We start from the raw sequence: 20,557 nt of genomic DNA on the forward strand, positions 1-20,557 counted from the left end.
CTTACTCACACAGCTACCTCATTGCGCCTCTTTTTTTCTTTGCGTCATGTGCTGTTTGGGGAGGGTTTTTTGGAAGGGCCATCCTGCGTGACACTGCAGTGCCACTCCTAGATGGGCCCGGTGTTTGTGTCGGCCACTAGGGTCGCTAATCTTACTCACACAGCTACCTCATTGCGCCTCTTTTTTTCTTTGCGTCATGTGCTGTTTGGGGAGGGTTTTTTGGAAGGGACATCCTGCGTGACACTGCAGTGCCACTCCTAAATGGGCCCGGTGTTTGTGTCGGCCACTAGGGTCGCTAATCTTACTCACACAGCTACCTCATTGCGCCTCTTTTTTTCTTTGCGTCATGTGCTGAGGTATTCAGAATAGACTGAAAATGAGTGGAAATTATGGTTTTTGAGGTTAATAATAATATGGGATCAAAATGACCCCCAAATTCTATGATTTAAGCTGTTTTTTAGGGTTTTTTGAAAAAAACACCCGAATCCAAAACACACCCGAATCCGACAAAAAAAATTCGGTGAGGTTTTGCCAAAACGCGGTCGAACCCAAAACACGGCCGCGGAACCGAACCCAAAACCAAAACACAAAACCCGAAAAATTTCAGGCGCTCATCACTAGTAGACAGAGTGTTTTTTGGAAGGGCCATCCTGCGTGACACTGCAGTGACACTCCTAGATGGGCCCGGTGTTTGTGTCGGCCACTAGGGTCGCTAATCTTACTCACACAGCTACCTCATTGCGCCTCTTTTTTTCTTTGCGTCATGTGCTGTTTGGGGAGGGTTTTTTGGAAGGGCCATCCTGCGTGACACTGCAGTGCCACTCCTAGATGGGCCCGGTGTTTGTGTCGGCCACTAGGGTCGCTAATCTTACTCACACAGCTACCTCATTGCGCCTCTTTTTTTCTTTGCGTCATGTGCTGTTTGGGGAGGGTTTTTTGGAAGGGACATCCTGCGTGACACTGCAGTGCCACTCCTAAATGGGCCCGGTGTTTGTGTCGGCCACTAGGGTCGCTAATCTTACTCACACAGCTACCTCATTGCGCCTCTTTTTTTCTTTGCGTCATGTGCTGTTTGGGGAGGGTTTTTTGGAAGGGACATCCTGCGTGACAGTGCAGTGCCACTCCTAGATGGGCCAGGTGTTTGTGTCGGCCACTAGGGTCGCTTAGCTTAGTCATCCAGCGACCTCGGTGCAAATTTTAGGACTAAAAATAATATTGTGAGGTGTGAGGTATTCAGAATAGACTGAAAATGAGTGGAAATTATGGTTTTTGAGGTTAATAATAATATGGGATCAAAATGACCCCCAAATTCTATGATTTAAGCTGTTTTTTAGGGTTTTTTGAAAAAAACACCCGAATCCAAAACACACCCGAATCCGACAAAAAAAATTCGGTGAGGTTTTGCCAAAACGCGGTCGAACCCAAAACACGGCCGCGGAACCGAACCCAAAACCAAAACACAAAACCCGAAAAATTTCAGGCGCTCATCACTAGTAGACAGAGTGTTTTTTGGAAGGGCCATCCTGCGTGACACTGCAGTTACACTCCTAGATGGGCCCGGTGTTTGTGTCGGCCACTAGGGTCGCTAATCTTACTCACACAGCTACATCATTGCGCCTCTTTTTTTCTTTGCGTCATGTGCTGTTTGGGGAGGGTTTTTTGGAAGGGCCATCCTGCGTGACACTGCAGTGCCACTCCTAGATGGGCCCGGTGTTTGTGTCGGCCACTAGGGTCACTAATCATACTCACACAGCTACCTCATTGCGCCTCTTTTTTTCTTTGCGTCATGTGCTGTTTGGGGAGGGTTTTTTGGAAGGGCCATCCTGCGTGACACTGCAGTGCCACTCCTAGATGGACCCGGTGTTTGTGTCGGCCACTACGGTCGCTAATCTTACTCACACAGCTACCTCATTGCGCCTCTTTTTTTCTTTGCGTCATGTGCTGTTTGGGGAGGGTTTTTTGGAAGGGACATCCTACGTGACACTGCAGTGCCACTCCTAGATGGGCCCGGTGTTTGTGTCGGCCACTAGGGTCGCTAATCTTACTCACACAGCTACCTCATTGCGCCTCTTTTTTTCTTTGCGTCATGTGCTGTTTGGGGAGGGTTTTTTGGAATTGCCATCCTGCGTGACACTGCAGTGCCACTCCTAGATGGGCCCGGTGTTTGTGTCGGCCACTAGGGTCGCTAATCTTACTCACACAGCTACCTCATTGCGCCTCTTTTTTTCTTTGCGTCATGTGCTGTTTGGGGAGGGTTTTTTGGAAGGGACATCCTGCGTGACACTGCAGTGCCACTCCTAAATGGGCCCGGTGTTTGTGTCGGCCACTAGGGTCGCTAATCTTACTCACACAGCTACCTCATTGCGCCTCTTTTTTTCTTTGCGTCATGTGCTGTTTGGGGAGGGTTTTTTGGAAGGGACATCCTGCGTGACACTGCAGTGCCACTCCTAGATGGGCCAGGTGTTTGTGTCGGCCACTAGGGTCGCTTAGCTTAGTCATCCAGCGACCTCGGTGCAAATTTTAGGACTAAAAATAATATTGTGAGGTGTGAGGTATTCAGAATAGACTGAAAATGAGTGGAAATTATGGTTTTTGAGGTTAATAATAATATGGGATCAAAATGACCCCCAAATTCTATGATTTAAGCTGTTTTTTAGGGTTTTTTGAAAAAAACACCAGAATCCAAAACACACCCGAATCCGACAAAAAAAATTCGGTGAGGTTTTGCCAAAACGCGGTCGAACCCAAAACACGGCCGCGGAACCGAACCCAAAACCAAAACACAAAACCCGAAAAATTTCAGGCGCTCATCACTAGTAGACAGGGGTGGAAAGATCACATTTCCTTTACAAGGTCCATGGGGTGCAACTGACAGGCAAAGGTATGGTAATGTTGACGTAGGACCTCGTTCCTGTCCTGTTCCTATTACAAGGTGAGGGGTCGCAGGTGCTGGTGGGCATCTGTTCAGTGCTCTTTGGTGGCCTCTAGTGGCGCAATGGTTGGTCGGCGTTTCCCCTGGGGAAATGGCTAGATTGTCGCTTCCTCAAGGGGGGTCAGTGCTATCACATTTTCTGCAGCCCCTCGCAGTAATTCCGGGCGCATGTGCTGGACAGGCGTTAAGCATGCGCCCACGGGACGATCGTAATAATTCCGGTTGGATGTGGGTCAGCGATCCAACCTGAATTAGACCCTGAGTCGTTATTTGTACTGAGTATGTGGTATAAGCTGAGGTGACTGAAGTCATAAAACCACTGGGCGCCTTACATAAAGACTGCGGCCTGTTTGCTGCATACGCACGTCTCTGAGTCATTGTGGTGTGGGCACGGCAGCGGACGCAGGCAGCGGAGACCTCCAGCAGTGGTCATGACGTCATTGCGCACCGCACAGCAAAGGTCCTCTCCACGAAGGGAAACTAGACACGTAGCGTCAAGTTCCCTTCACAGGGACACAGCCGGGTTACACAGCGGGCAGCGGGAGGCACAGCAGTGGCGGATCTTGTCATGGTGCAGCGCCCTCCGGATGATGCCAGCGCCCTCCGGAAGGCGGCGCCCAGGGCAAAAGTCCTGCTTGCCCGTGGCAAGATCCACTACTGATTGCATTACAGTGAGAAAAATGAAATAAAAAAAATTGAGCAATAGACACATATTTCCTGGCCTGACACACGGGTGTGATGTAATTCTAGGTGTACGGTAGGTGTATGTAGGAAAGATTACACAAATAAATGTAACGTCACACTTATCTGACACCGGCCTCCCAATACAATGACTTCCTGTTATATTCAGAGGCTGTTGCTGGAATCAGAGCGAGAACAGGCAGAGAGACAGAGTACACAAGAGACATACAGGTGACAGCTACAAGAAGAGGGAACGCAGAAAGCAAGAGAGACAAACCAGAGGTATTACAGTGCAGGGAGAAGTCTAATATGCAGTAACTCAGATCACGTCACTTGCCACGTTTTATATGTGGTATCTACATGTCATGGTGTAGCAGTGTCTGCATTGGGCTGTGTGTGTGTGTACAGTATATATGGCATGGTGTAGTAATGTCTGTACTGTACTGGGATGTGTGTGTATTTATGGCATGGTGTAGTAGTGTCTGCACTGGGCAGTGTGTGTGTGTGTGTGTGTGTGTGTGTGTGTGTGTGTGTGTGTGTGTGTGTGTGTACAGTATATATGGCAAGGTGTAGTAATGTCTGTACTGTACTGTACTGTACTGTACTGGGGTGTGTGTCTATATATGGCATGGTGTAGTAGTGTATGTACTGGGCTGTGTGTGTATATATGGCATGGTGTAGTAGTGTTTATACTTGGCTGTGTGTGTATATATGTGGCATGGTGTAGTAGTATCTGTACTGGGCTGTGTGTGTGTATATATGGCATGGTTTAGTAGTGTCTGTACTGGGCTGTGTGTGTGTATGTATATATATATATATGGCATGGTGTAGTAGTGTCTATACTTGGCTGTGTGTGTATATATGTGGCATGGTGTAGTAGTGTATGTACTGGGCTGTGTGTATATATGGCATGGTGTAGTAGTGTCTGTACTGGGCTGTGTGTATATATTGCATGGTGTAGTAGTGTCTGTACTTGGCTGTGTGTGTATATATGGCATAGTGTAGTAGTGTCTGTACTGGGCTGTGTGTGTGTGTATATATATATATATATATGGCATTGTGTAGTAGTGTCTATACTTGGCTGTGTGTGTATATTGCATGGTGTAGTAGTGTCTGTACTGGTCTGTGGGTGTATATATGGCATGGTGTAGTAGTGTCTGTACTGGGCTGTGTGTGTATATATGGCATGATGTAGTAGTGTATGTACTGGGCTGTGTGTGTATATATGGCATGGTGTAATAGTGTCTGTACTGGGCTGTGTATTTGTATATATTGCATGGTGTAGTAGTGTCTGTACTGGGCTGTGTGTGTGTGTGTGTGTGTGTGTGTGTGTGTGTGTGTGTGTGTGGCATAGTGTAGTAGTGTCTGCACTGGTCTGTGGGTGTATATATGGCATGGTGTAGTAGTGACTGTACTGGGCTGTGTGTGTATATATGGCATGGTGTAGTAGTATCTGTACTGGGCTGTGTGTGTGTATATATGGCATGATGTAGTAGTGTCTGTACTGGGCTCTGTGTGTATATATGGCATGGTGTAGTAGTGTCTGCACTGGGGTGTGTGTGTGTGTGTGTGTGTGTGTGTGTGTGTGTGTGTGTGTACAGTATATATGGCATGGTGTGGTAATGTCTGTACTGTACTGTACTGGGGTGTGTGTCTATATATGGCATGGTGTAGTAGTGTCTGTACTGGGCCGTGTGTGTGTGTGTGTGTGTGTGTGTGTGTGTGTACAGTATATATGGCATGGTGTAGTAATGTCTGTACTGTACTGTACTGTACTGGGGTGTGTGCCTATATATGGCATGGTGTAGTAGTGTCTGCACTGGGCTGTGTGTGTGTGTGTGTGTGTGTGTGTGTGTGTGTGTGTGTGTGTGTGTGTACAGTATATATGGCATGGTGTAGTAATGTCTGTACTGTACTGTACTGGGCAGTGTGTATATATGACATGGTGTAGTAGTGTCTGCACTGGGCTGTGTGTGTGTATAGTATATATGGCATGGTGTGGTAGTGTCTGTACTGGGCTGTGTGTATATATATGGCATGGTGTAGTAGTGTATGTACTGGGCTGTGTGTGTATATATGGCATGGTGTAGTAGTGCCTGTACTGGGCTGTGTGTGTGTGTGTGTGTGTGTGTGTGTGTGTGTGTGTATATGGCATGGTGTAGTAGTGTCTGTACTGGGCTGTGTATATATATGGCATGGTGTAGTAGTGTATGTACTGGGCTGTGTGTGTGTGTGTGTGTGTGTGTGTGTGTGTGTGTGTGTGTGTATAGTATATATGGCATGGTGTAGTAGTGTCTGTACTGGGCTGTGTGTGTATATATGGCATGGTGTAGTAGTGTTTATACTTGGCTGTGTGTGTATATATGTGGCATGGTGTAGTAGTGTCTGTACTGGGCTGTGTGTGTATATATGGCATGGTTTAGTAGTGTCTGTACTGGGCTGTGTGTGTGTGTGTATATATGGCATGGTGTAGTAGTGTCTATACTTGGCTGTGTGTGTATATATGTGGCATGGTGTAGTAGTGTATGTACTGGGCTGTGTGTGTGTATATATTGCATGGTGTAGTAGTGTCTGTACTGGGCTGTGTGTGTATATATGGCATAGTGTAGTAGTGTCTGTACTGGGCTGTGTGTGTATATATATATATATATGGCATTGTGTAGTAGTGTATGTACTGGGCTCTGTGTGTATATATGGCATGGTGCAGTAGTGTCTGCACTGGGCTGTGTGTGTGTGTGTGTGTGTGTGTGTGTGTGTGTGTGTGCGTGCGTGTGTGTGTGTGTGTGTGTGTGTGTGTGTGTGTGTGTGTACAGTATATATGGCATGGTGTAGTAATGTCTGTACTGTACGGTACTGGGGTGTGTGTCTATATATGGCATGGTGTAGTAGTGTCTGCACTGGGGTGTGTGTGTGTGTGTGTGTGTGTGTGTGTGTGTGTACAGTATATATGGCATGGTGTAGTAATGTCTGTACTGCACTGTACTGGGGTGTGTGTCTATATATGGCATGGTGTAGTAGTGTCTGCACTGGGCTGTGTGTGTGTGTGTAGTATATATGGCATGGTGTAGTAGTGTATGTACTGGGCTGTGTGTGTGTGTATATATTGCATGGTGTAGTAGTGTCTGTACTGGGCTGTGTGTGTATATATGGCATAGTGTAGTAGTGTCTGTACTGGGCGGTGTGTGTATATATATGGCATGGTGTAGTAGTGTCTGTACTGGGATGTGTGTGTGTGTGTGTGTATATATGGCATGGTGTAGTAGTGTCTGTACTGGGCTGTGTGTGTATATGTGGCATGGTGTAGTAGTGTACGTACTAGGCTGTGTGTGTATATATGGCATGGTGTAGCAGTGTATGTACTGGGATGTGTGTGTATGTATGGCATGGTGCGGTAGTAACTGTACTAGGCTGTGTGTGTATATGTGGCATGGTGTAGTAGTGTACATACTGGGCTGTGTGTGTATATATGGCATGGTGTAGTAGTGTCTGTACTGGGCTGTGTGTGTATATATGGCATTGTACAGTAGTGTATGTACTGGGCAGTGTGTATATATGGCATGGTGTAGCAGTGTATGTACTGGGATGTGTGTGTATAAATGTCATGGTTTAGTAGTGTCTGTACTGGGCTGTGTGTGTATATATGGCATGGTGCGGTAGTAACTGTACTAGGCTGTGAGTGTATATATGGCATGGTGTAGTAGTGTCTGTACTGGGCTGTGTGTGTGTATATGGCATGGTGCAGTAGTGTCTGTACTGGGCTGTGTGTGTATATATGGCATGGTGTAGTAGTGTCTGTACTGGGCTGTGTATGTATATATGGCATGGTGTAGTAGTGTATGTACTGGGCTGAGTGTGTATATGGCATGGTGTAGTAGTGTCTGTACTGGGCAGTGTGTATATATGGCAAAGTGTAGTAGTGTCTGTACTGGGCTGTGTGTGTATATATAGCATGGCGTAGTAGTGTCTGTACTGGGCTGTGTGTGTATATGTGGCATGGTATAGTAGTGTACGTACTGGGGTGTGTGTGTGTGTGTGTGTGTGTGTGTGTGTGTGGCATGGTGTAGTAGTGTCTGTACTGGGCTGTGTGTGTATAAATGTCATGGTGTAGTAGTATCTGTACTGGGATGTGTGTGTATATATGGCATGGTGTAGTAGTTTCTGTACTGGGCTGTGTGTGTATTTATAGCATGGCGTAGTAGTGTCTGTACTGGTCTGTGTGTGTATATGTGGCATGGTGTAGTAGTGTAAGTACTGGGCTGTGTGTGTATATATAGCATGGTGTAGTAGTGTCTGTACTGGGCTGTGTGTGTATATATGGCATGGTACAGTAGTATCTGTACTGGGCTGTGTGTGTGTATATGGCATGGTGTAGTAGTGTCTGTACTGGGCTGTGTGTGTATATATGGCATGGTGTAGTAGTGTATGTACTGGGCTGTGTGTGCGTATATGGAATAGTGTAGTAGTGTCTGTACTGGGCTGTGTGTACATATGGCATGGTGTAGTAGTGTCTGTACTGGTGTGTGTGTGTGTGTGTGTGTGTGTGTGTGTATATGGCATAGTGTAGTAGTGTCTGTACAGGGCTGTGTGTGTACATATGGCATGGTGTACTAGTGTCTGTACTGGGCTGTGTGTGTATATGGCATGGTGTAGTAGTGTCTGTACTGGGCCGTGTGTGTATATTTGGCATGGTATAGTAGTGTACGTACTGGGCTGTGTGTGTGTGTGTGTGTGTGTGTGTGTGTGTGTGGCATGGTGCAGTAGTATCTGTACTGGGCTGTGTGTGTATATATGGCATGGTGTAGTAGTGTATGTACTGGGCTGTGTGTGCGTATATGGAATAGTGTAGTAGTGTCTGTACTGGGCTGTGTGTACATATGGCATGGTGTAGTAGTGTCTGTACTGGGGTGTGTGTGTGTGTGTGTGTGTGTGTGTGTGTGTGTGTGTGTGTATATGGCATAGTGTAGTAGTGTCTGTACAGGGCTGTGTGCGTACATATGGCATGGTGTACTAGTGTCTGTACTGGGCTGTGTGTGTATATGGCATGGTGTAGTAGTGTCTGTACTGGGGTGTGTGTGTGTGTGTGTGTGTGTGTGTGTGTGTGTGTGTGTGTGTGTGTATATATGGCATAGTATAGTTGTGTCTGTACAGGGCTGTGTGTGTGTGTATATATGGCATGGTGTACTAGTGTCTGTACTGGGCTGTGTGTATATATGGCATGGTGTAGTAGTGTCTGTACTGGGCTGTGTGTGTGTGTGTGTGTGTGTGTGTGTGTGTGTGTGTGTGTGTGTGTATATATGGCATAGTATAGTAGTGTCTGTACAGGGCTGTGTGTGTGTATATATAGCATGGCGTAGTAGTGTCTGTACTGGTCTGTGTGTGTATATGTGGCATGGTGTAGTAGTGTAAGTACTGGGCTGTGTGTGTATATATAGCATGGTGTAGTAGTGTCTGTACTGGGCTGTGTGTGTATATATGGCATGGTACAGTAGTATCTGTACTGGGCTGTGTGTGTGTATATGGCATGGTGTAGTAGTGTCTGTACTGGGCTGTGTGTGTATATATGGCATGGTGTAGTAGTGTCTGTACTGGGCTGTGTGTGTATATATGGCATGGTGTAGTAGTGTACGTACTGAGGTGTGTGTGTGTGTGTGTGTGTGTGTGTGTGTGTGTGGCATGGTGCAGTAGTATCTGTACTGGGCTGTGTGTGTATATATGGCATGGTGTAGTAGTGTATGTACTGGGCTGTGTGTGCGTATATGGAATAGTGTAGTAGTGTCTGTACTGGGCTGTGTGTACATATGGCATGGTGTAGTAGTGTCTGTACTGGGGTGTGTGTGTGTGTGTGTGTGTGTGTGTGTGTGTGTGTGTGTGTGTGTGTGTGTATAGTATATATGGCATGGTGTTGTAGTGTCTGTACTGGGCTGTGTGTGTATATATGGCATGGTGTAGTAGTGTCTGTACTGGGCTGTGTGTGTATATATGGCATGGTGTAGTAGTGTCTGTACTGGGCAGTGTGTATATATGGCATGGTGTAGTAGTGTCTGTACTGGGCTGTGTGTATATATGGCATGGTGTAGTAGTGTCTGTACTGGGCAGTGTGTTTATATGGCATGGTGTAGTAGTGTCTGTACTGGGCTGTGTGTGTATATATGGCATGGTGTAGTAATGTCTGTACTGGGCTGTGGGTACATATGGCATGGTGTAGTAGTGTCTGTACTGGGCTGTGTGTATATATGGAATGGTGTACTAGTGTCTGTACTGGGCTGTGTGTATATATCGAATGGTGTAGTAGTATCTGTACTGAGCTGTGTGTACATATGGCATGGTGTACTAGTGTCTGTACTGGGCTGTGTGTATATATGGAATGGTGTACTAGTGTCTGTACTGGGCTGTGTGTATATATCGAATGGTGTAGTAGTATCTGTACTGGGCTGTGTGTGTGTATATATGGCATGGTGTACTAGTGTCTGTACTGGGCTGTGTGTGTATATATGGCATGGTGTAGAAAAGTATAAGGAGCTCTGATAAATAGTTGCTCAGTGAATATCTATGTTTTGCAGGTAACCATGGAAAGATTTCCTATTACACCCCCAGGTTTGGAGTCTCTGGTTCAGGTGAGACTGTCCCTACACATCTTTTTACTTGGTGTGCTACTCTGCAGAGAACACGCAGAATACAAAAATAGAGATTATGTTCTGTAGAAATGGACATGAAAGTGATAGTCTGCAGAAATTAGCCACAGGCGGTACAGATGGAACCTTCCTCATCATTGCAGTTCCTCCGTCTACATGGAGTATTAGTCGCGCTTTAGCTATAGCTCAGGTTTTTGAGTTGTTGCACGGACAGGTGCTTTGAGGCACGACAACATACACAGCATGCAATACAAATCTTCACCACTGGCTGGCTAATGCTCCACTAATCCAGTTCTGTAGAGCGAATAGCGGCAGATGGATATACTGTACAAGCTCGGGCAAATGGGCAGTGACAACTGTAATGTTATACGGTACACACAGACCGACGGCTAGACGGAGATAGTCAATAAAAAACAACAATAAATCAATAAATAAAAATAGTGTATACAGACACAAAGTAACGTGTTAAAGCAATGGTTCATCGGCATTAGGGTTATGTGAGCGTCCAAGTCCCGTAGCCAATACAGCATGAGCAGAACCAATGGGAAGGGATCACTGCTTACATTTACACATGAGCTTGTGTCTCTATCACCAGGCGTCGTGGCCTAGCGGTGAGGTGTGCTGCACCCGATGCTCATTCTCCCTGGTTCTATTCCCAAAGTACAAATGACACTTTATTAATTATTTTTTTATTTTTTTTGCATTCATACATTTAAGAACCTTATAATCAATCAATCCATCGGTGTGGGATTCCGCAAAGCCCTGGTTCACGCTCAGAAGCCATTTTGTTAACCCGCTCGGTGCTCGAGTCTGGCCTGCTACAGTGTACGTTGCCCAGAGCTCGCTTATCCCATAGAACCTATGTGTTTTAACTAGAGATGAGCGGATTCGGTTCTCAGAACCGAACTGTACCGAAGTTCACCAGTCGATTCCGGTTCCGAGCCAGGCTCGGCTTTTCCCGCCTGACTCGAAAACCAAAACGAGGCAAAACGTCAGATTCTCGCGGGGTTTGGTTTCCATATAAGGAGCCGCGCGTCCCCGCCATTTTCACTCCGGCGTTGGAGTGTGTACACAGAGAGGACATGTCTCCATTCTCTCAGTGTCCGTGGCTTGTGCTGAATCTGTCCAGTCACAGTGGTGGTGTCCTCTCCTGCCATATGTCCAGTGCTGTCCAGTGGTGCTGTGTTGTGCTGCATCAGTCACTGTGGTGGTGTCCTCTCCTGCCATATGTCCAGTGCTGTCCAGTGGTGCTGTGTTGTGCTGCATCAGTCACAGTGGTGGTGTCCTCTACTGCCATATGTCCAGTGCTGTCCAGTGGTGCTGTGTTGTGCTGCATCAGTCACAGTGGTGGTGTCCTCTGCTGCCATATGTCCAGTGCTGTCCAGTGGTGCTGTGTTGTGCTGCATCAGTCACTGTGGTGGTGTCCTCTCCTGCCATATGTCCAGTGCTGTCCAGTGGTGCTGTGTTGTGCTGCATCAGTCACAGTGGTGGTGTCCTCTACTGCCATATGTCCAGTGCTGTCCAGTGGTGCTGTGTTGTGCTGCATCAGTCACAGTGGTGGTGTCCTCTGCTGCCATATGTCCAGTGCTGTCCAGTGGTGCTGTGTTGTGCTGCATCAGTCACGGTGGTGGTGTCCTCTGCTGCTATATGTCCAGTGCTGACCAGTGGTGCTGTGTTGTGCTGCATCAGTCACAGTGGTGTCCTCTACTGCCATATGTCCAGTGCTGTCCAGTGGTGCTGTGTTGTGCTGCATCAGTCACAGTGGTGGTGTCCTCTGCTGCCATATGTCCAGTGCTGTCCAGTGGTGCTGTGTTGTGCTGCATCAGTCACAGTGGTGGTGTCCTTTATTGCCATATGTCCAGTGCTGTCCAGTGGTGCTGTGTTGTGCTGCATCAGTCACGGTGGTGGTGTCCTCTACTGCCATATGTCCAGTGCTGTCCAGTGGTGCTGTGTTGTGCTGCATCAGTCACAGTGGTGGTGTCCTCTACTGCCATATGTCCAGTGCTGTCCAGTGGTGGTGTGTTGTGCTGCATCAGTCACAGTGGTGGTGTCCTCTACTGCCATATGTCCAGTGCTGTCCAGTGGTGCTGTGTTGTGCTGCATCACACAGTGGTGGTGTCCTCTACTGCCATATGTCCAGTGCTGTCCAGTGATGCTGTGTTGTGCTGCATCAGTCACAGTGGTGGTGTCCTCTACTGCCATATGTCCAGTGCTGCTGTGTTGTGCTGCATCAGTCACAGTGGTGGTGTCCTCTGCTGCCATATGTCCAGTGCTGTCCAGTGGTGCTGTGTTGTGCTGCATCAGTCACGGTGGTGGTGTCCTCTACAGCCATATGTCCAGTGCTGTCCAGTGGTGCTGTGTTGTGCTGCATCAGTCACAGTAGTGGTGTCCTCTGCTGCCATATGTCCAGTGCTGTCCAGTGGTGCTGTGTTGTGCTGCATCAGTCACAGTGGTGGTGTCCTCTACTGCCATATGTCCAGTGCTGTCCAGTGGTGCTGTGTTGTGCTGCATCAGTCACAGTGGTGGTGTCCTCTGCTGCCATATGTCCAGTGCTGACCAGTGGTGCTGTGTTGTGGTGCAACAGTCACAGTGGTGTCCTCTACTGCCATATGTCCAGTGCTGTCCAGTGGTGCTGTGTTGTGCTGCATCAGTCACAGTGGTGGTGTCCTCTGCTGCCATATGTCCAGTGCTGACCAGTGGTGCTGTGTTGTGCTGCATCAGTCACAGTTTGGTGTCCTCTGCTGCCATATGTCCAGTGCTGTCCAGTGGTGCTGTGTTGTGCTGCATCAGTCACAGTGGTGGTGTCCTCTACTGCCATATGTCCAGTGCTGTCCAGTGGTGGTGTGTTGTGCTGCATCAGTCACAGTGGTGGTGTCCTCTACTGCCATATGTCCAGTGCTGTCCAGTGGTGCTGTGTTGTGCTGCATCACACAGTGGTGGTGTCCTCTACTGCCATATGTCCAGTGGTGCTGTGTTGTGCTGCATCAGTCACAGTGGTGGTGTCCTCTGCTGCCATATGTCCAGTGCTGACCAGTGGTGCTGTGTTGTGCTGCAACAGTCACAGTGGTGTCCTCTACTGCCATATGTCCAGTGCTGACCAGTGGTGCTGTGTTGTGCTGCATCAGTCACAGTGGTGGTTTCCTCTGCTGCCATATGTCCAGTGCTGTCCAGTGGTGCTGTATTGTGCTGCATCAGTCACAGTGGTGGTGTCCTCTACTGCCATATGTCCAGTGCTGTCCAGTGGTGCTGTGTTGTGCTGCATCAGTCACAGTGGTGGTGTCCTCTACTGCCATATGTCCAGTGCTGTCCAGTGGTGCTGTGTTGTGCTGCATAAGTCACAGTGGTGGTGTCCTCTACTGCCATATGTCCAGTGCTGTCTAGTGGTGCTGTGTTGTGCTGCATCAGTCACAGTGGTAGTGTCCTCTACTGCCATATGTCCAGTGCTGTCCAGTGGTGCTGTGATGTGCTGCATCAGTCACAGTGGTGGTGTCCTCTACTGCCATATGTCCAGTGCTGTCCAGTGGTGCTGTGTTGTGCTGCATCAGTCACAGTGGTGGTGTCCTCTACTGCCATATGTCCAGTGCTGTCCAGTGGTGCTGTGTTGTGCTGCATCAGTCACAGTGGTGGTGTCCTCTGCTGCCATATGTCCAGTGCTGTCCAGTGGTGCTGTGTTGTGCTGCATCAGTCACAGTGGTGGTGTCCTCTACTGCCATATGTCCAGTGCTGTCCAGTGGTGCTGTGTTGTGCTGCATCAGTCACAGTGGTGGTGTCCTCTACTGCCATATGTCCAGTGCTGTCCAGTGGTGCTGTGTTGTGCTGCATCAGTCACAGTGGTGGTGTCCTCTACTGCCATATGTCCAGTGCTCTCCAGTGGTGCTGTGTTGTGCTGCATCAGTCACAGTGGTGGTGTCCTCTACTGCCATATGTCCAGTGCTGTCCAGTGGTGCTGTGTTGTGCTGCATCAGTCACAGTGGTGGTGTCCTCTACTGCCATATGTCCAGTGCTGTCCAGTGGTGCTGTGTTGTGCTGCATCAGTCACAGTGGTGGTGTCCTCTGCTGCCATATGTCCAGTGCTGTCCAGTGGTGTTGTGTTGTGCTGCATCAGTCACGGTGGTGGTGTCCTCTGCTGCTATATGTCCAGTGCTGACCAGTGGTGCTGTGTTGTGCTGCATCAGTCACAGTGGTGTCCTCTACTGCCATATGTCCAGTGCTGTCCAGTGGTGCTGTGTTGTGCTGCATCAGTCACAATGGTGGTGTCCTCTGCTGCCATATGTCCAGTGCTGTCCAGTGGTGCTGTGTTGTGCTGCATCAGTCACAGTGGTGTCCTCTACTGCCATATGTCCAGTGCTGTCCAGTTGTGCTGTGTTGTGCTGCATCAGTCACAGTGGTGGTGTCCTCTGCTGCCATATGTCCAGTGCTGTCCAGTGGTGCTGTGTTGTGCTGCATCAGTCACAGTGGTGGTGTCCTTTATTGCCATATGTCCAGTGCTGTCCAGTGGTGCTGTGTTGTGCTGCATCAGTCACGGTGGTGGTGTCCTCTACTGCCATATGTCCAGTGCTGTCCAGTGGTGCTGTGTTGTGCTGCATCAGTCACGGTGGTGGTGTCCTCTACTGCCATATGTCCAGTGCTGTCCAGTGGTGCTGTGTTGTGCTGCATCAGTCACAGTAGTGGTGTCCTCTGCTGCCATATGTCCAGTGCTGTCCAGTGGTGTTGTGTTGTGCTGCATCAGTCACAGTGGTGGTGTCCTCTATTGCCATATGTCCAGTGCTGTCCTGTGGTGCTGTGTTGTGATGCATCAGTCACAGTGGTGGTATCCTCTCCTGCCATATGTCCAGTGCTGTCCAGTGTTGCTGTTTTGTGCTGCATCAGTCACAGTGGTGGTGTCCTCTACTGCCATATGTCCAGTGCTGTCCAGTGGTGCTGTGTTGTGCTGCATCAGTCACAGTGGTGGTGTCCTCTGCTGCCATATGTCCAGTGCTGACCAGTGGTGCTGTGTTGTGGTGCAACAGTCACAGTGGTGTCCTCTACTGCCATATGTCCAGTGCTGTCCAGTGGTGCTGTGTTGTGCTGCATCAGTCACAGTGGTGGTGTCCTCTGCTGCCATATGTCCAGTGCTGTCCAGTGGTGCTGTGTTGTGCTGCATCAGTCACAGTGGTGGTGTCCTCTACTGCCATATGTCCAGTGCTGTCCAGTGGTGGTGTGTTGTGCTGCATCAGTCACAGTGGTGGTGTCCTCTACTGCCATATGTCCAGTGCTGTCCAGTGGTGCTGTGTTGTGCTGCATCACACAGTGGTGGTGTCCTCTACTGCCATATGTCCAGTGGTGCTGTGTTGTGCTGCATCAGTCACAGTGGTGGTGTCCTCTGCTGCCATATGTCCAGTGCTGACCAGTGGTGCTGTGTTGTGCTGCAACAGTCACAGTGGTATCCTCTACTGCCATATGTCCAGTGCTGTCCAGTGGTGCTGTGTTGTGCTGCATCAGTCACAGTGGTAGTGTCCTCTACTGCCATATGTCCAGTGCTGTCCAGTGGTGCTGTGATGTGCTGCATCAGTCACAGTGGTGGTGTCCTCTACTGCCATATGTCCAGTGCTGTCCAGTGGTGCTGTGTTGTGCTGCATCAGTCACAGTGGTGGTGTCCTCTACTGCCATATGTCCAGTGCTGTCCAGTGGTGCTGTATTGTGCTGCATCAGTCACAGTGGTGGTGTCCTCTACTGCCATATGTCCAGTGCTGTCCAGTGGTGCTGTGTTGTGCTGCATCAGTCACAGTGGTGGTGTCCTCTACTGCCATATGTCCAGTGCTGTCCAGTGGTGCTGTGTTGTGCTGCATAAGTCACAGTGGTGGTGTCCTCTACTGCCATATGTCCAGTGCTGTCCAGTGGTGCTGTGTTGTGCTGCATCAGTTACAGTGGTGGTGTCCTCTACTGCCATATGTCCAGTGCTGTCCAGTGGTGCTGTGTTGTGCTGCATCAGTCACAGTGGTGGTGTCCTCTGCTGGCATATGTCCAGTGCTGTCCAGTGGTGTTGTGTTGTGCTGCATCAGTTACGGTGGTGGTGTCCTCTGCTGCTATATGTCCAGTGCTGACCAGTGGTGCTGTGTTGTGCTGCATCAGTCACAGTGGTGTCCTCTACTGCCATATGTCCAGTGCTGTCCAGTGGTGCTGTGTTGTGCTGCATCAGTCACAGTGGTGGTGTCCTCTGCTGCCATATGTCCAGTGCTGTCCAGTGGTGCTGTGTTGTGCTGCATCAGTCACAGTGGTGTCCTCTACTGCCATATGTCCAGTGCTGTCCAGTGGTGCTGTGTTGTGCTGCATCAGTCACAGTGGTGGTGTCCTCTGCTGCCATATGTCCAGTGCTGTCCAGTGGTGCTGTGTTGTGCTGCATCAGTCACATTGGTGGTGTCCTTTATTGCCATATGTCCAGTGCTGTCCAGTGGCGCTGTGTTGTGCTGCATCAGTCACGGTGGTGGTGTCCTCTACTGCCATATGTCCAGTGCTGTCCAGTGGTGCTGTGTTGTGCTGCATCAGTCACAGTGGTAGTGTCCTCTACTGCCATATGTCCAGTGCTGTCCAGTGGTGCTGTGATGTGCTGCATCAGTCACAGTGGTGGTGTCCTCTACTGCCATATGTCCAGTGCTGTCCAGTGGTGCTGTGTTGTGCTGCATCAGTCACAGTGGTGGTGTCCTCTACTGCCATATGTCCAGTGCTGTCCAGTGGTGCTGTGTTGTGCTGCATCAGTCACAGTGGTGGTGTCCTCTGCTGCCATATGTCCAGTGCTGTCCAGTGGTGCTGTGTTGTGCTGCATCAGTCACAGTGGTGGTGTCCTCTACTGCCATATGTCCAGTGCTGTCCAGTGGTGCTGTGTTGTGCTGCATCAGTCACAGTGGTGGTGTCCTCTACTGCCATATGTCCAGTGCTGTCCAGTGGTGCTGTGTTGTGCTGCATCAGTCACAGTGGTGGTGTCCTCTACTGCCATATGTCCAGTGCTCTCCAGTGGTGCTGTGTTGTGCTGCATCAGTCACAGTGGTGGTGTCCTCTACTGCCATATGTCCAGTGCTGTCCAGTGGTGCTGTGTTGTGCTGCATCAGTCACAGTGGTGGTGTCCTCTACTGCCATATGTCCAGTGCTGTCCAGTGGTGCTGTGTTGTGCTGCATCAGTCACAGTGGTGGTGGTGTCCTCTGCTGCCATATGTCCAGTGCTGTCCAGTGGTGTTGTGTTGTGCTGCATCAGTCACGGTGGTGGTGTCCTCTGCTGCTATATGTCCAGTGCTGACCAGTGGTGCTGTGTTGTGCTGCATCAGTCACAGTGGTGTCCTCTACTGCCATATGTCCAGTGCTGTCCAGTGGTGCTGTGTTGTGCTGCATCAGTCACAATGGTGGTGTCCTCTGCTGCCATATGTCCAGTGCTGTCCAGTGGTGCTGTGTTGTGCTGCATCAGTCACAGTGGTGTCCTCTACTGCCATATGTCCAGTGCTGTCCAGTTGTGCTGTGTTGTGCTGCATCAGTCACAGTGGTGGTGTCCTCTGCTGCCATATGTCCAGTGCTGTCCAGTGGTGCTGTGTTGTGCTGCATCAGTCACAGTGGTGGTGTCCTTTATTGCCATATGTCCAGTGCTGTCCAGTGGTGCTGTGTTGTGCTGCATCAGTCACGGTGGTGGTGTCCTCTACTGCCATATGTCCAGTGCTGTCCAGTGGTGCTGTGTTGTGCTGCATCAGTCACAGTGGTGGTGTCCTCTACTGCCATATGTCCAGTGCTGTCCAGTGGTGCTGTGTTGTGCTGCATCAGTCACAGTAGTGGTGTCCTCTGCTGCCATATGTCCAGTGCTGTCCAGTGTTGCTGTTTTGTGCTGCATCAGTCACAGTGGTGGTGTCCTCTACTGCCATATGTCCAGTGCTGTCCAGTGGTGCTGTGTTGTGCTGCATCAGTCACAGTGGTGGTGTCCTCTGCTGCCATATGTCCAGTGCTGACCAGTGGTGCTGTGTTGTGGTGCAACAGTCACAGTGGTGTCCTCTACTGCCATATGTCCAGTGCTGTCCAGTGGTGCTGTGTTGTGCTGCATCAGTCACAGTGGTGGTGTCCTCTGCTGCCATATGTCCAGTGCTGACCAGTGGTGCTGTGTTGTGCTGCATCAGTCACAGTGGTGGTGTCCTCTGCTGCCATATGTCCAGTGCTGTCCAGTGGTGCTGTGTTGTGCTGCATCAGTCACAGTGGTGGTGTCCTCTACTGCCATATGTCCAGTGCTGTCCAGTGGTGGTGTGTTGTGCTGCATCAGTCACAGTGGTGGTGTCCTCTACTGCCATATGTCCAGTGCTGTCCAGTGGTGCTGTGTTGTGCTGCATCACACAGTGGTGGTGTCCTCTACTGCCATATGTCCAGTGGTGCTGTGTTGTGCTGCATCAGTCACAGTGGTGGCGTCCTCTGCTGCCATATGTCCAGTGCTGACCAGTGGTGCTGTGTTGTGCTGCAACAGTCACAGTGGTGTCCTCTACTGCCATATGTCCAGTGCTGACCAGTGGTGCTGTGTTGTGCTGCATCAGTCACAGTGGTGGTGTCCTCTGCTGTCATATGTCCAGTGCTGTCCAGTGGTGCTGTATTGTGCTGCATCAGTCACAGTGGTGGTGTCCTCTACTGCCATATGTCCAGTGCTGTCCAGTGGTGCTGTGTTGTGCTGCATCAGTCACAGTGGTGGTGTCCTCTACTGCCATATGTCCAGTGCTGTCCAGTGGTGCTGTGTTGTGCTGCATAAGTCACAGTGGTGGTGTCCTCTACTGCCATATGTCCAGTGCTGTCCAGTGGTGCTGTGTTGTGCTGCATCAGTTACAGTGGTGGTGTCCTCTACTGCCATATGTCCAGTGCTGTCCAGTGGTGCTGTGTTGTGCTGCATCAGTCACAGTGGTGGTGTCCTCTGCTGGCATATGTCCAGTGCTGTCCAGTGGTGTTGTGTTGTGCTGCATCAGTTACGGTGGTGGTGTCCTCTGCTGCTATATGTCCAGTGCTGACAAGTGGTGCTGTGTTGTGCTGCATCAGTCACAGTGGTGTCCTCTACTGCCATATGTCCAGTGCTGTCCAGTGGTGCTGTGTTGTGCTGCATCAGTCACAGTGGTGGTGTCCTCTGCTGGCATATGTCCAGTGCTGTCCAGTGGTGTTGTGTTGTGCTGCATCAGTTACGGTGGTGGTGTCCTCTGCTGCTATATGTCCAGTGCTGACCAGTGGTGCTGTGTTGTGCTGCATCAGTCACAGTGGTGTCCTCTACTGCCATATGTCCAGTGCTGTCCAGTGGTGCTGTGTTGTGCTGCATCAGTCACAGTGGTGGTGTCCTCTGCTGCCATATGTCCAGTGCTGTCCAGTGGTGCTGTGTTGTGCTGCATCAGTCACAGTGGTGTCCTCTACTGCCATATGTCCAGTGCTGTCCAGTGGTGCTGTGTTGTGCTGCATCAGTCACAGTGGTGGTGTCCTCTACTGCCATATGTCCAGTGCTGTCCAGTGGTGCTGTGTTGTGCTGCATCAGTCACATTGGTGGTGTCCTTTATTGCCATATGTCCAGTGCTGTCCAGTGGCGCTGTGTTGTGCTGCATCAGTCACGGTGGTGGTGTCCTCTACTGCCATATGTCCAGTGCTGTCCAGTGGTGCTGTGTTGTGCTGCATCAGTCACAGTGGTAGTGTCCTCTACTGCCATATGTCCAGTGCTGTCCAGTGGTGCTGTGATGTGCTGCATCAGTCACAGTGGTGGTGTCCTCTACTGCCATATGTCCAGTACTGTCCAGTGGTGCTGTGTTGTGCTGCATCAGTCACAGTGGTGGTGTCCTCTACTGCCATATGTCCAGTGCTGTCCAGTGGTGCTGTGTTGTGCTGCATCAGTCACAGTGGTGGTGTCCTCTGCTGCCATATGTCCAGTGCTGTCCAGTGGTGCTGTGTTGTGCTGCATCAGTCACAGTGGTGGTGTCCTCTACTGCCATATGTCCAGTGCTGTCCAGTGGTGCTGTGTTGTGCTGCATCAGTCACAGTGGTGGTGTCCTCTACTGCCATATGTCCAGTGCTGTCCAGTGGTGCTGTGTTGTGCTGCATCAGTCACAGTGGTGGTGTCCTCTACTGCCATATGTCCAGTGCTCTCCAGTGGTGCTGTGTTGTGCTGCATCAGTCACAGTGGTGGTGTCCTCTACTGCCATATGTCCAGTGCTGTCCAGTGGTGCTGTGTTGTGCTGCATCAGTCACAGTGGTGGTGTCCTCTACTGCCATATGTCCAGTGCTGTCCAGTGGTGCTGTGTTGTGCTGCATCAGTCACAGTGGTGGTGGTGTCCTCTGCTGCCATATGTCC

At 49.9% G+C, this 20,557-nt stretch overlaps 1 protein-coding gene across 1 annotated transcript in view; it reads left to right on the plus strand.

Annotated features, from left to right (window-relative positions):
- Window positions 1-3,806: 3,806 nt before the first annotated feature.
- The window catches only part of LOC134985603 (phospholipid scramblase 2-like), a 212,878-nt gene continuing 196,127 nt past the window's right edge, over window positions 3,807-20,557 (plus strand). The window contains exons 1-2 of the mRNA XM_063950419.1: window positions 3,807-3,895; window positions 10,174-10,227. Of these exons, the coding sequence (XP_063806489.1) occupies window positions 10,180-10,227 (48 nt within the window). The 5' untranslated portion in view covers window positions 3,807-3,895; window positions 10,174-10,179. The remainder of the gene's footprint in view (window positions 3,896-10,173; window positions 10,228-20,557) is intronic.

This window comes from Pseudophryne corroboree (assembly GCF_028390025.1).
Source record: "Pseudophryne corroboree isolate aPseCor3 chromosome 6 unlocalized genomic scaffold, aPseCor3.hap2 SUPER_6_unloc_1, whole genome shotgun sequence".
In the NCBI taxonomy this organism is placed as follows: domain Eukaryota; kingdom Metazoa; phylum Chordata; class Amphibia; order Anura; family Myobatrachidae; genus Pseudophryne; species Pseudophryne corroboree.